This window comes from Lygodium microphyllum, chromosome 26, assembly GCF_053477565.2.
Source record: "Lygodium microphyllum isolate KBCC chromosome 26, Lygodium_microphyllum_v1.1.10, whole genome shotgun sequence".
Classification (NCBI taxonomy): Eukaryota; Viridiplantae; Streptophyta; class Polypodiopsida; order Schizaeales; family Lygodiaceae; genus Lygodium; species Lygodium microphyllum.
The window spans coordinates 23,519,371-23,534,868 of NC_141160.1; the positions used below are offsets into that span (position 1 = coordinate 23,519,371).

The window sequence follows — 15,498 nt, forward strand, 5'->3', positions numbered from 1 at the left end:
TTCATCAGCTCCAACTAGTTTGTTGAGCATGAGCACTTCGTTGTAATCTGTTCTTCTTTGAGTAATATAATCAGCCACATTTTACTTGCAAAAAAATGTAAGGGGCTGAAAAGGAGTGGCAACAATCATGGTGCTTGCTTTAAAGAAGTAGTTAGAAGCAAAGATTGGAAGGACATGGATGAAGAAATGGATACATTACCCAAGAATAAGACTTGGGATCTGGTTGAGTTGCCTTATGGCAATAAAGCAATTGGTCGCACTTGGGTTTATAAGATCAAGTGCAAGTCGGATGGCACATTGCAAGTATGCACCAGAGTAGAAGCCTTCATGAAGCCCATAGATTTATCAAAAGCATGTTTACGACGTTTGCCAACAAGTTGATTATTGGAACAAGGTACCATTTCTTTCATGTATGGAACAGTTTTCTCTTCATTGTTAGCCATAGAATCCAGAGTAGCTGTGGCCTCTGGTTAGAGCAAGGATTGTAGGTTTGTTTTAATACAAAAGATTGCTTTGTGAAAGATTTTAATGATAAGTGTAAGTTGGTCACAAAAGGAAGTAGAGTTGGCCACATGTTTACTTTAGATGTTGGGATTCTTGCTATGAATGCTGCTATGTATACTAAAGGCAAAGGAGTGGTTGCAAACATTGAAATATGGTACAGCCTCCTATTGTTGAAATTTGCGAAATAGGGATGAACAAAATGGTTGGGCAGCCTCCTATTTATAGATATAGATTCTCCAAAAATTAGGGTTTTGGCTTATGTGAGACAAAAACTTTGGTAATCTTTAACTTTTGGGGATATTTTAATGATCTAAAGAAGATTTAATGTGTAATGCATCTTTTTAGCTTAACATCCCCCCTTAGGCCCAAAGTTGGAACTAGAAAGGGATTGTAAGTAGAGGTCAGCTCATAATACCCCAAGCAAAAGGGTGCACATCGGCTGTCCAAGGGCCTACCAAGACTATAGAGGTGATGGTTATCTTAACTTGGAAATCCCAAGGGCCACCCTAGAGGTGCCAGGGAGAAACCAACCTTTCGTTTGGGGAAAGGGTGGTAATGACATGATTAGGCACTAATTATAGCAAGTATAAAATTCATCTAAATTGAGAGTGCAAATGTTACCATTTAATCTTGGACATTGGACACCCGATTGGTCGCAAAACCAAGCACCTCTTGCGGGATTTCTTTATCTTCTATTGTAATTGGAAGAAGTACATTGAGATTGCTCCAATCTCCTTTGCTTTTCAATGCTCGTTATGACCAGCAAGCCTACCCTTGATGTTGAGCTAAGGGATTGGCCTACCCTTGGTGTTGAGCTAAAAAATGCATTATTACTTAATTAGCTCCTAATTTGAGCCCCAAAACTCAAAACTTTCATTAAAGGAAGCGCTTTCTAGAGAGTGTATGTGTCCCATAAGCCAAACCCTAATTTGGGAGGGCCCATCAATCTATAAATAGATATGCTTCCCACCACTCAGCCCCAATCTCGTTTTTGTAATTTGGAGGTGCCCTCTCTCTACTGTCCACACCCTGTTCGTGGAGGATATCTCAGTTTGAGCTGCTAGCCACTTCTGTCCAAATGATCAAGTACCTATTGTGCAGCCCCTTGTTGCTGTGGCAACAGTTTTCAGCCCGTTGTCATCACTAGAACAACTATGTTTACTGCTGCAGATCATGTTCCAGCCTGTGTTTATCCTCTCCCTGCTATCACCAGTTGTTGATGTCATTAGTAGACCCAGTGTTTGCTGTGCAGCATTGCTACATGATAGCTAGATCTGCATTTTGCTGTTCCAGCCTGTCACCCAGCTGCAAGGTCATTATTTGATCAGGGTTTCACTGATTTTGCCCCCGACTGCTATGTTAGACATTGATTCAACCTCTTTTTAGCTATGTTTGTTTGCTGCTGCATGACATCTTCGAAGATTGTCTGTTGTGATTCAAGATCTGTTACAGTATGAAACACTCTCCAACTCATATTGTCCGCCTTGGTCCTTGAGATGGGAGAGTTCAAGGACCAATATTTTACCTTTGCATAGTGTGTTTGCTGCATTAAGTATCATACATATCGTTTTATTATCTTCTTCCATATTCATTGTCTCTGAGCTACTAACCCTAACTGTGTTCTTTATCAATTCATGTTTTGTTGTACTATTGTATTTATTATTTGTAGATGAGTATTTCGTTACATGGTATCAGAGCTAGATACTCTTTGAAGAAACCTAGGCCCTCGATCGGAAAGCTCGTAATTAGAAATAGGTACATAGAGGGAAGATGACTTCAAACACTTCCATACCACTTTAGTCTTTGATATGTCCTATGCTGAGAGTCAAGTAGGAGTGGGCTTCATAGCTTGACAAGTGAAGTTCCGACACTGTTGGAGAGACATCTATCTGACTATCATGGTATCTATAGACCCTACACATTTCATGGGTTGAGTTTGATTTGATTCTCATGTATCAAACCCAACAAGAAGTGGAAGATAACATTTTTTTTGTACATAGGTTTAAATTCTAATGATTTTGTAGGAAGGACCAAAGAGTTGTGGGCTAGGCATTGTAGTCTATTTTAGATATTTTTAATTGTCATCATTTTGATGATTTAGGAAATTTATTGCTGGGCTGATTGCATTATTAGGCTGACCTGTTTATTTCTTGGCATTATTTTATGCCTATATATTCGGCTCCATCCTCCTCAGTGTGGATCATCATTATCTGTGAGAGTGCGCAATGGAAGATGGAACAAGAACACACACACAGACTCTATAAGAAAAAAAGAAAAGAAATCTGCACTGAACAAGGAAAGAATGCTGAATACAAGAAGAGGGCTGATTAGTCCTTGCATGCAGCCCACATCATCTATGAGGGCTCCAAATTAAGCTGATGATAATGGCAACATTGGAGATGGAGGAAAAACTGAAGGCGGAGAAGCAACTTGCTAAGTGAAAGACAAAAGAACGTGTCTGCCAAGTGGGAGAAGTGCCATATATATAGGTACAAATCATGAAAATTGGCCAATTGCACTCTGGGGGCCAAAAATGTGGCCAATTAGCATTTAATGTTGGTCTAGCTGCAATAAATGTAGGGAAAAATGGGCACGGAAAATTCTTGACAAATATGGACAATGTCCAACAAGTGGAGACAGACTAGGAAATGGAGAAATTGCCCTAGGAATGCACACAGAAACATGACTACTAAAGGAAATCCACAAAAATGCATGCTCAAATAGAGCTGCCTCCTTTGTTAAAACAAGTGACAAACATGTTAGAGCTTCTAAAGTCCTCGTTTGACTCAGATCGAGGTTCATAGGCAGGAGATGGCAAAGCATGACAATCATGATTGCTAACATCGTCATCCACTTTTAGATTCTTGGTGCAGGTCCTGTTGGAGAGATAGAGCCAGTGTTGGTGCCCACGTACCCAATGATTCACTATTGTATGTGATTGTTTTGTGTTTGGTATATGGATTCCATTTTCCAAGCATAGATCTGAGTTCTCCCTTTGTAGTGTTCTTTTGTTTTCTCTTATCTCGTGTTGTGCAGTCTATTACAATAGTCTCCTATGCTTCCATCACTGCACCCACTTTTGACATGGTATCAGATGTCCATGTTTGGGATCTAGGTGCTGTTTTCTGCTGTGGACAGCCTGCCCTCACACCTATTTGCCGTGCAAATTGGCTTGATTTTCTGCCCTTGAAGCCTGTGTTTAATCTCAGCTGCATGTGTTTTTGATTTTCTGCATTCACTTAATGCTGACAACTCCATTTAATACCTTATCTGTCTGTGTTTTGATCTACAGCTGCTTCCTTTTCTGCATTTAATGTTTGTCCAGGCTGGGTGACATGTTTTTCAGCTTTTTGACAGTTTTTTTGACTATTTTCACCTGCTTATCTCAGATTTTGCAGCTGTTTTCTGATCAGCCCCTCGTCACTGCGTGTGAACTTGTCATTTGTGCAATTTGTATTGTGTTTGGCTGTACTCTCTCTCTATTCTTTATCGTCTCTTCCTATCCTCTCCAGATGATTCATCCTTGGCTGTTCTACTGAACTTCATAGCCTTGATTACTTAATACGGAGTGCTGTTATGGGTGCATAGTTTGTGCAAATGCTATTATGGTACGTTGTTTTTGGAGCTATTGAGTGTCCTTAGCCTCCCACTCCTCTTCCAGATGATTCGGACTAGGAGACCCATTGTGGAAAGCTGCGGATCTAGAGCATGACACAAGCTATGGTGGATGAAAGATGAAGACCAAACTCATAATGACATGAACAAGTAGAGACAAACTGTTACACAAGTGAATTAGGTTCCAAGATAGATTAGCTTGGACTTATAAACACAATCTTATGTAAGATCGACAATGACACTACACTTAATTGAAAGTACAAAGCATCGTGACATAGTATTCATTTCATATTCAAGTACAATGCTTTATAGAGTTTAGGTTGTTCCACTTTTCTCACTGTGGATATGGGATTCAGGAAAGCTCTTCTTGGAGCATACATAATTTTCTATTTTTTAATACCCCCCCTCAAATGATGAGTCCCTACACTTGCTGGCTTTTGTCTCCCCTTCATGATAACATGGCTCGGAAGACTAGCTCATAGGCAGCCTAGTTAAGTTAAAGCTTGAGACTTTACATCTTTGGCAAGGGTTTTACAAATCAAATCCACTAAGGGAAACATGGAGATTCACTATGGGAACAAATTCCTTAGAACAACTTGTCAGAGTTGTTGATGGTAGCGGAAGTATATTTTTCTTCTTCTTCATTCATAAATTGACTTTGGTGATGGTCATTTTGCATCTGCTGTGCTCTTTTCTTGTGGAAGCATTCACTGACAATATGGTTAGTTTTACCACAATAATGACATGTCATCCGACTTCTATTGACGGTGTTGAATCCTCGACCTGTTTCTTTGGGTCTAGTAGCTCCTCTAGTGTATAAGAGGTTTTCCCTTGAGCTGGTCTCTTTTACATCTTTGCTTTTAAATTTGCTTTCTCCATCAATGAGTGAGTGCTCAATAGCTTTGAGTGAGAGGCTCGGAACATTACTTAGAGCGGACACAAGGTTCTCATATGGATCCTTGTTTACACTTGCAAGTAGTACGGCTATTGCTTCATCTTCATCAATATTCTTCTTAAGAGTGGCAAGCTGGGTTTTTAGGCTCTTGAACTTGTTAATGTGCGTGGTCATAGAAGCACTGTCTTTGATATCTAGTTTATAAAAGTGCATGAGTAATTTTACATTTGAGTTCTTTGCTTAGGTACCAAACATTTTGTCAAGTTTCTCCCAAGCAGTTTTAGCATTTCTATTGCCATATATATGATGTAGCACATCATCACTTAGTCCCCAGGCAATGGTATCTAGTGCCTTGTTATTCATATTCTTCCATTCTTTGGTTTTAAACTCGTGTTCTTCAATGAACCCGTCTTCATCATCTTCCTTCTTGTTATATGCATCATCTTCAAACAGGTCCCACAAGTCCTTTCGCATCAGGTGATACATGGTCTTTTTCTTCCAGGCATAAAATCCTTCACTGTTGAATTTAGCTATTTGCTCAAGCTCTGCCATGTTGCTAAACTTCAGTTAACCAACAAAAGATTGTATTTTAATGTGTGAAGAGACCGAAGAGAATCAGTGTCAAATTGACACTAGTTGAGTGTTAATGGATACTAGTCGGTACTTGATCTGCTTTCTCTTAGGAACTTCGTGGATGGCTTCTGAGCTTCCTTGGGCACTTCCAGAATAGTAATGAAATTTAGAGAGTATTGCTCAGTGATTAAAATCACTGTTGATGATGGTAGTGAGAAAAGGAACAAGGTTGCCAAGCTTTTGAAATTTTTGGATATGGCTTTCTCTAGGGTTTCAGACAGCCGACTGTTCTTTCAGTTCGTGCAGCTCAACTACTTGACCATGGCCCAAGATATTGCATGGGGAGTAGGCTTGCATAGTGAGCTTCAAAAGCCCTATGCTCATAGGGTCGATCGCGAACTGTACGATTGGCGATAGCAGTACGACCGTGGACAGGCACAGACAAGACAACGTGTTTCGATTTTTGCAATGCTAGAGCTGGGAAGCAGTAATGTCGTTGATTGAGGTGCTAGGATGAAGCGTCTTGAGTAGAGGAAGATACCTCCAGAAGGAATCACTTGAAGATATGGCCTGTAGAGAGAGATCCAAAAGCTCCAAGGTGGGTAGGTGCAGTCTGGCTATGGCTGCCACAAGGTCCAACTGAGATTTGAAGTTGAAACTGGAGATATGAGCTGAATGTGAGCTGGTTAGAGATCACCAGAGGTGAAGGGAGACTAGAGATTCAGAGTATGAGCTGTGTCATGCCCAACTGGGCTCTGATACCATGTGAAAAGCTGCGGATCTAGAGCATGACACAAGCTATGGTGGATGAAAGATGAAGACCAAACTCATAATGATATGAACAAGTAGAGACAAACTGTTACACAAGTGAATTAGGTTCCAAGATAGATTAGCTTGGACTCATAAACACAATCTTGTGTAAGATCGACAATGACACTACACTTAACTGAAAGTACAAAGCATCATGACATAGTATTCATTTCATATTCAAGTACAATGCTTTATAGAGTTTGGGTTGTTCCACTTTCCTCACTATGCATATGGGATTAAGGACAGCTCTTCCTGGAGCATACATCATTTGCCTATTTTCAACACCCATGAGGAAGCTGGGCTTACATGGGAATTCGATGGTGCCCTTGTGTATTTCACTCTTCTCCAACGTATCTCTAAAGAGCTTTTGCCGGTGGTCACCTGCTACTGGATAACTTCAGCGGCAGGGAGAAGCTTCAGATGTTGTATGATGCTCCCTTAGCTATGTGTGTAGTTAACTGTTACCCTCTATGGACAGCTCCAGCAGATGAAGTTCGAGTTGAAGGATACTATCCAATCTTTCTTACTTCGTGGTACGCAAGTATAGGATTAGCTTTGGCACTTGCATTCTGCACTTTCAAAGGCTCATCTAGTTGGGATTGTGCTCTATAAGCTGCCTTTGGAGTTTTAATGGAGTAGTGAATGCTTTGCAGGCCTAGATATCCTCGAGGTAGTCATGCTCCAACTCTTTGGGAAGCCTTTTGCACATGACTCTGTTAAGTGTATAGGCTAGTGGTCCAGCCACCAAATCTCTAGCATGAGTTAAATGCTTCGCCCTAGTCCATCATGGTTGTGTGTCCTCCCTCTGCTGAGTCTATCGATAGCATCCCGAAATCTATCCTCTGTAAAGAAAGTGGAAGTTGTTGGATAGGGCTTTGGTGGATTTGGAAGAGGAGGCTGACCTGTCACCATATATAGACTGGCTGCATACTGCTCCCATGTAGATGACGATGTAATGGTTGTGGCTGGGAAATGCTCTCTAAAGAGCCTCTAGGCTTCTCTAGAGTCTTGACTTAAGAATTTTTGGTATAGATTGCGCTCTAACTAGGCCAAGAATGGTCTCTTCTTTTGCTGTAAAACACCCTTGTCCGTTTCAGTGTTCTACATTGGGCTAGGAAATCTCTTATCATCTCTATGGTGGGAAAGCGTACGTTGTAGAATGAAAGCATGGTCCTTTGAGCTCTCCTTTGCACTATCATGGGTAACCTTCTTACCCACTCTACAAGCAGATTTGTGCAAATCTTTGCCTATGTCAATCAAGGCATATAGTTCCTTGGCGTCTCCTTCCACATTCTCATGCATTTTCAGCACCACCACTCCAACAATAAGTGCCCACACTTTTTGTTTTTGTTCTTGGAGCGTGTCAATTATGTTAGCTACCGAGAATGGATTGGCTGGTTGCTTTCCTTTTTTGGCTACTTGGATCCATTGCTCCCCCTCCAACACTTGCTTTTACGTCTTCTTGAGTATCTCTAGCCATGAAGTGGCCTCCTTGGTAGTTTCTTCCTCGTTCTTTTGTAATTGATGGTTTTCCTCTTTTATTCAGCTGAGAGAGAGAGAGAGAGAGAGAGAGAGAGAGAGAGAGAGAGAGTCGTGGTTTAGTGTTGTGGCAGATCTTCTCTATGGTGATCTAGTTCTTCCTGACATCGCTGCTCCCTCATTGGATATTGTTCGCTCCACTCCACTTGTTTTTTCTATGTGACATTTTTGTGTTAGAGTATTGTAGACTTTCATTTATGTTTGTTATTTTCTAGGCTGACCTGATGGTCTGATGTAAATATTTACTGCTTAATTCAATTATCTTCACACACACACACACACACACACACACACACACACACACACACACAGAGAGAGAGAGAGAGAGAGAGAGAGAGAGAGAGAGAGAGAGTTTTCAGAATCCTGTGCGGATACCGTGATTTATGGGAACAGCTTCTGTCAGTGCTTCAGGGCAGGCAACCCTTTTTTGCCATGGCTGTGGATCGTCCTTGGCAGGACTGGGACCTTGCAAGCCGCTTGAGTCTGGAAAAGGCGTCTGCTAATCACGTGTATCATCTTCTGATTAAAGATCATCAATGGCTGGGTGTGAAAGCTAATACTGTATGGGGATTGCGGAAATCTCAGTCATGGTGGAAGGCAACTGTGATGGAAGGCTGGTTGAATAAGACCCCTTTCAAATGTAAGGTCTTTCTTTGGCGGGTCATGATTGGTGGTCTCCCTCTTGCCTCGGCCCTTTCTAAGCGTCGAATCTCGAACGACAATTGTTTCTTCTGTACCACTATTGTGGAATCGGCCTGACATCGATTTATTTCTTGCCCTCTCGCCAAGAATATCTGGTCGCTCTTGTCACAGGTTTGGCGCGCAGTGGTGGGATCCTCACTAACCCCTTTCGATTGGGTTTTTGTGCGCCCAAAATACCCCACACCGCCACAATTGCATATGAAGATCTTATTCCACTTCTTCAGATACTGGGGATGTTGGCACATTTGGACCACTCGGAATGCCTTTCTTTTTGATTCAGCATCTAATGTACCGAGACACATTGCCCGGCTTAAAGGTCTCTTGCATTGGTAGATAGATCTCATTCGGCACTCGGACTTCCTCCCTCGGGAGGACTTGCTTCCCTGGCATATGGCAATTTCCTCTGGGTCTTTGCCATGACTTGTGTAACTTTTTCGTGGCCTTGTATTGGGATTTTACACACGTTGGCTTAGGGCCCTCGTGTTTCTTGTAATCATGTAAACTTGTACCTTTTTTCGTAATTAATACAATTACCTTTTACGAAGAGAGAGAGAGAGAGAGAGAGAGAGAGAGAGAGAGAGAGAGAGAGAGAGAGAGAGAGAGCAGTCTAGTATAGCAAAATGTCTTGAAAATAGACTCTTCAAGTTGAAAATATGTAGCACAAGCATGTGTATGCTTGTTGAATGGAGATAAGGATTTGTGTGCACACAAAATGTATGGCGATGAATCCAATGGTACCTTCCAATCATCAAAAAAGCATACACAAGTTGCAATTCATCGGTGGCAAAACTCAAAGGGTCAAGGCTGTCATGCTCTATCACAAAATTGAGACATTGTGAAAGAAGTGAATGTAATAGTTTGTGCCTTCCTCAATTGCACAAGCCACTTTGCACATTAACATAGACTCTTCAATAGTAAGTTATTTTTATGAAATTTGTAAATTTTTAATGCAAAATAGGTTTGAAATTGTACATGAGAGCATGAGAGAGAGAGAGAGAGAGAGAGAGAGAGAGAGAGAGAGATTGTTGGTTTGTCTCTTTCTAGTGGGGTCCAACTTGGGGGTCAATCTTTGGCAGGTGATTCCTTTATGTTTCTTAAGGGTGATCGCTCCAATGTTAATCGGGCAATGGTTGCGTGGAAACTTTTTGCTATGGCATCGTGACTACATATAAATGCTCAAAAATCCACTCTGCTCTCTTGTATAGAAAATGATTTGCAGGCTTTGGGTTGGAATTGTATTGTGATTCCCAAGGGGAATATAACTAGACACTCGTATTGGGGTGGAGGTGGCTCCTCGTGCCTTGTTGGATTGGATGACACCTCGTATTCATGATCGGTTTATGTACTGGAAGTCACAAGGCTAGCCTCTCCATGTGAGACTTATAATTGCACAATGCATTATGATCAACATGATTTCGTTTTTCTTGCCTTTGCTTCCTTGGACTAACAAGTCCCTATTGGAATTGGTCCAACCTATTCGATTCATGTTATGGAAGAAGAAAGGAAATCGCCTGGGTCAAGTGTGGATTTCATGGCAACATGTGACTACTCCTAAAAGGATGGGGGGAGCAGCTCTATTGGATGTTAATTTTCATATGGCTGCTTTGAGGTTAGATCTTTTGCAAGCTCTTTGTGTACAGACTCATCCCTGGACAGATATGGCAAAATATTTTATAGAAAAGATTGGCATTTCTCATGGTAGCACGGTTATTCATGCTTCTTGGTGGCATGTACAACTCCACAAGATCTCTTAAGGTCTCCCAGTCTTTTCCCCTTTCCCATATGATTGCATCTTGGCAGGCGATGTTACGTTTTTCGGTTTGGCGCCCCCTGGATTCTCGCAAGGAGGAGAATTCTCTCCTAGGCGAAGTACTGGCCTCTTCCAGGTTGTTGGACTGGCCTGACAAAGATCTGTAGAGAGACAAGTTTAACCGCATGGCTCGGTTGGGGTTGCAATCAGTCTAGGATGGTGTCATTCCTTGACAGGCCCGTCTTTATTCACTTCAGCGTATTCACTAGCACTTTCGGGTGCCTAGAGGGTATCATGTTATTTGGATGGCCATACAGGACAGAATTACGAGCTACTATCCTTTGCCTACATTACAGCTCTCGTCTCCCTGGAGTGATTGGATGTTTGTGATTCCTGATGATTTCAAGAAAAGTTCGGCCAATCAGATATATCATCAGATGGTAGAGGCCAAGAGATGGGTCACGGATAAGGCAAATAAAGTATGGCACATTCGGGAGAGCAAAAAGAAGTGGCAGGACATATTCATCCAGCTCTGGAAATCTAAGGTTCCGTATCAGGGAAAAGTGTTTATGTGGAGGCTACTTATTGGGCTCTTCCTACTGGGACTGTGCTGCGTGCTCGTAAGATCTCTGCTGGGCGATGCATATTCTGTACTACATGTGATGAGACAGTGCTTCATCTTTTTGTCTCCTGCCCTGTTGCAAGACAGATTTGGAATTTTGTTTTCCGTGTTTGGTCCTTGTTGACTCGATACCGGATTTCAGCTCGTTCGTGGATTTTGGGGAAGATGACCTCCATGACCTCTTTGAGTCCAGATTATTCCTGCCTTTTCCATTTCCTCAGATGGACAGCCTTGTGGCATATTTGGCATACTCGGAATGCCTTCATTTCTGATTCAATATTTGGGATTCATGGTCATGTGGCTCGAATCCGGGGTTTAGTGTTGTGGCAAATCACCTCTATGGTGTCTGCTGACCTGGTTCTTCCTGATATTGCTACTCCCTAGCTGGACACTGTTCGCTCCACACCAGCTGTGCTTTCAGTGTGATATTTCTGTGTTAGAGTCTGTGATATTTCGCTCCACACCAGCTGTGCTTTCAGTGTGCTTTCTGTGTTAGAGTCTGTGTAGACTTTCCTTTAGGACTGTTATTTTGCGTTATTTCTAAGCTGACCTGATGGTCTGATGTATTTACTACTTAATTCAATTATCTTCACGAAAAGAGAGAGAGAGAGAGAGAGAGAGAGAGAGAGAGAGAGAGAGAGAGAGAGAGTTCTTGATCCTTTGTGAATTGGCTGGTCTAGCTCTGGCATGCCCCTTGTTCTCGTCTTTTTTGTATCTGGTGAAGATGGTTTATGCATGATGGCCCAGAGCCACTCTGCAACTTGTAATCCTGTACTTTTTCTGGTAATTAATACAATTATCTATTACATAAAAAGAGGAGAGAGATATACATCAATGTATACAAGGAACTATCATGTTTCCTAAAAGAGTAAAGAAAGTATAACATCTGGCTAAGAAACAGCAAAAGTTGGGACACACACACACACACACACAGAGCTGTTAGAAGTCATGATTGATTGAATAAATGAAGTAATGAAAGCACAAAACACCAAGGTACAATAGCAGCAATGCCTAGGAGGGTGGTCACACAGGGGCAAAACCCTTCTTAACTTGAAGGTAAAAAGTGCTCATGTGCTAGAGATTGTCTGGATTAGAATGACTAGTAATTTGCACAGCCTAATTGTGTCATGACTGGTTTACAGAGATTTGCAAAGAACAAATAGCTGGGAGAGACACACACACACAAAGCTGTTAGAAGTCATGATTGATCGAATAAATGAAGTAATGAAATCACAAAACGCTAAGTTACAGTAACAGCAATGCCTAGGAGGGTGGTCACACTGGGGGAAAGCCCTTCTTAACTTGAAGGTAAAAGGTGCTCATGTGCTAGAGATTGTTTGGATTAGAATGACTAGAAAGCAGCATTGCCAAATTGTGTCATGACTGGTTATGTACAGAGATTTGCAGCACTTTTTCTGCATTAAAAGTGTTAGCGCATCCCCAACTGAGCACTAACACTTCCTAGTATAGGCTAAAGGCTGGTCAATGTGTTCATCCGACACCAAACTAAGGCACTGCATGTGACACGTCTCATATTATCCAATATAACAGTAACGTTTTTGTGCAGTCAAATTAAGTGTTACAGGCCAGAGTTATGTTGGTGCAGCTCATGTTGGACCACAAACATGGCCAGCATTGATGCAATCCTGGTGGTGAACTCTGGTTGACTGGTTGCAGTTTGTGTACATCGCACTAGTGTAATCTGTGCTCACAGCTATTACACTTCTTACAATAGTTTGTGGGTCATACAGACCTGTGAGGAAAGTGACTATACTGGATTCGTTTGACTGCTCTCAAAGTTGATAATGATTTCTGGTCATTATGCAGTTCAAAATATTTTGGCTTATAGATTAGCACCTTGATTAATCACAGGTTCCAAGCATTTATACTATTGCTTACGAGTTTTTTGCAGGGCCTCGTCATGCTTTTAAATCGTGCAGGAGAAGGAAATGAAGCTTTGGAGCTTATTCAAGCAGCTGTGAACAAAGCTATCTCTGAGAATAAAGATATTGAAGCAAGAAACTTGAGAATGCTTCTTGGCCAATTTTATACTCAACAAGTAAGCTTCAATTTACACTCAAGTAACGGAATTGTGAATTCTGCTTTATTCAGCTTTTGATGTGTTTGAGGAAGCTTGATATTTAGGAATTTCTTCTTAATATGATCGATGATGGATCAAGCCTTTTTTTTTTTTTCAGTATTCACTCTGCTCTGTCCTTGTATATTTATGAACTGTTATATTGTGGATTGCTACTTTGTACAAATGGATCAATTTTTATGAGATTAATCACCATCTACAATGGTTTTCTCTTTGAACTGTGTGCTGTAAGTATTGTAGTCTCTAATCTGTTCAGCTGATCTATGTAGACTTGATTTTGGCTGTGTTTTGCTTCTTCTGTTTTGGAGAAATCTAATTCTGCAGGCACACACCTCTCAACTTTGATTATGAACTTATATGTTCATCTCCTTGTATCATCTCCATTTGTATCAAGATGATCATTTTACAGAAGGCTGCTTCAGTGTGCAAACAAATCTGTAATCTGATTTCTTTTGGCCTAATTAAACTTCAAAGTAGCCCCAAAAAGATTTTGTTCAAAAGAAAATGATGTTTTGATCTTGGTAGGAAAAATGGCTCAAAAAGTCATGTGAAAGGAGAGTCTTGGGGTGGCCACTCTTCATTCCCATCACCCACACTTTATCGCGATCATTGCGTTGATCTACTTATAACCTAGACTCCTACCCTGCTTCACTTCATCATCAGCCATCATGGTGACCTCCTACTATCCCATCACCGTCATCTCGGTCATCAATCCATTGTATCACTGCCTCTCAATGGCTGCATTTCGATATCCAGTCTGCCATTATCAACAACATACCCTTGTCCTTGGCGATTGCTGTCTTGCTGGTTGACATAAAATCTGCTGCTGTTTCAGGACCTGCTGTTGGTATTTGTTACTAGTTCAAGCCCCCAAGAGGATCTGCGTTGCTGCATTTTCATCTTGGAATGTTGCCTGTCACCTTCCAAGTTCCAATCTTCCTCATTCTGCCACATCATTGAGCTAGTCACAGATGTGCTTTTGGTATCCACATAGCCACAAAGCTGAGTGGCTTCATTTGAGCATGGTAGGTGGATTGCAATTGCTGCATTTGGAATAACACTTGGGCATGGTGCATGTTGTACACTCAGTGCCTTCTTTTTTTGCTCTAGCATTTCCTTATAGCGCACATGCTTTTTTTGGGTAATATTTGCTGTTGCTGTATGGAGAAACCTCAAATGGGATGAACACACGTATGCACCTGTAGGTGCACACACTTTGGGAACTATTGCAGTTGCCTAGTAAGCTTGAGCAGGCTCTCGCAAATGGAACTCCATGGATGGGATGCTAGGTTAGGATTCAGTAGCATGCACACTCCCACACACTCATAGTGAACAAGTGAACAAGAAGAGAGAAGGGAGTGTTGGAAGGTCACATCCACTATGTGAGAATGATAATGAAAGTATAATCCCTAAGTTACTAAGTACCACACCACTGACGGGTGTTCACTCGGAGGAGTTTGTATCCTGTTGCTTCTTCTTCTTGTGCTTCTTCCTTGAAGCTGCTAATTGTTGGCAATCCTTGCGCTAATGTCCTTTCTTTCCACAGTGATAGCACTGGGCCTTCGACTTCTTCTTTCTGTCACCCCTCTCTGAAGTTGTAAATGCCTTAGTGGAGCCACTATATTGAGATGGAAGTGATCCCTATAATCACAAAGATGCCTCATGCTCAAGCAACACACATGTAAAACTCACTAGTGTTGACATCTCGGTCTGCAAAGCATTGGCCACTCCAATCAAATGCTGTAGGGAGCTTGTAGAGCATAGCCCCAACAAGATGAGGCTTTGGAAGGGCGGACTACATGTGTTGAAGCTGATCCTGTACATGTGTAACATGAAGCAAGAAGGATTGGATAGTATCCTTTGACTCAAAACTTCATTTGTTGGAGTTAACCATAAAGGGTAATTGCATGCATAGTCGAGGGAGCCTCGTACAACATCTGAAGCTTCACCCATATCGTTGAAGTAGTCTTGGAGGTGACTGCCGAAATAACTTCTTTAGAGAGACAATGAAGAAGAGCAAAATATGCATGGGCATCGTTGTTGTCCCATGTGAGCATAGCTTTTTCATAGTTGTCCTCGTTCAGTTGGAAGAGGAGTGGGATGCTTAGGACACTCAAAAGCTCCAGAAACAATGTACCATAATGGCTTTTGCACAAACCATGCTTTCATAACAGCACTCCATGTTAGGTAATCGGGGTCATGAAGTTTGTCATTAGTAGAAGAGTAGGGGGAGCCATTTGGAGAGGATAGGAAGATAAAACAAGGGAGAGAGAGAGAGAGTACAGCCAAAGCATTGTAGAGACTAGAGTGCACATGCACTATAGAGATAGCTGATCACAAAGTCACTATTGCAAAAGGACAAAATCTGATCAAACACTGCAAGAAGGTGA

The 15,498-nt window shown here is 41.6% G+C and overlaps 1 protein-coding gene and 1 pseudogene across 1 annotated transcript in view; both read left to right on the forward strand.

Annotated features, from left to right (window-relative positions):
* Positions 1–15,498, forward strand: part of LOC148013050 (uncharacterized) — a 55,976-nt gene that overhangs the window by 26,651 nt on the left and 13,827 nt on the right. The window contains exon 2 of the mRNA XM_087667574.1: positions 12,923–13,069. Within this exon, the coding sequence (XP_087523700.1) occupies positions 12,923–13,069 (147 nt within the window). The remainder of the gene's footprint in view (positions 1–12,922; positions 13,070–15,498) is intronic.
* Positions 8,279–12,895, forward strand: LOC148013051 (uncharacterized; annotated as a pseudogene).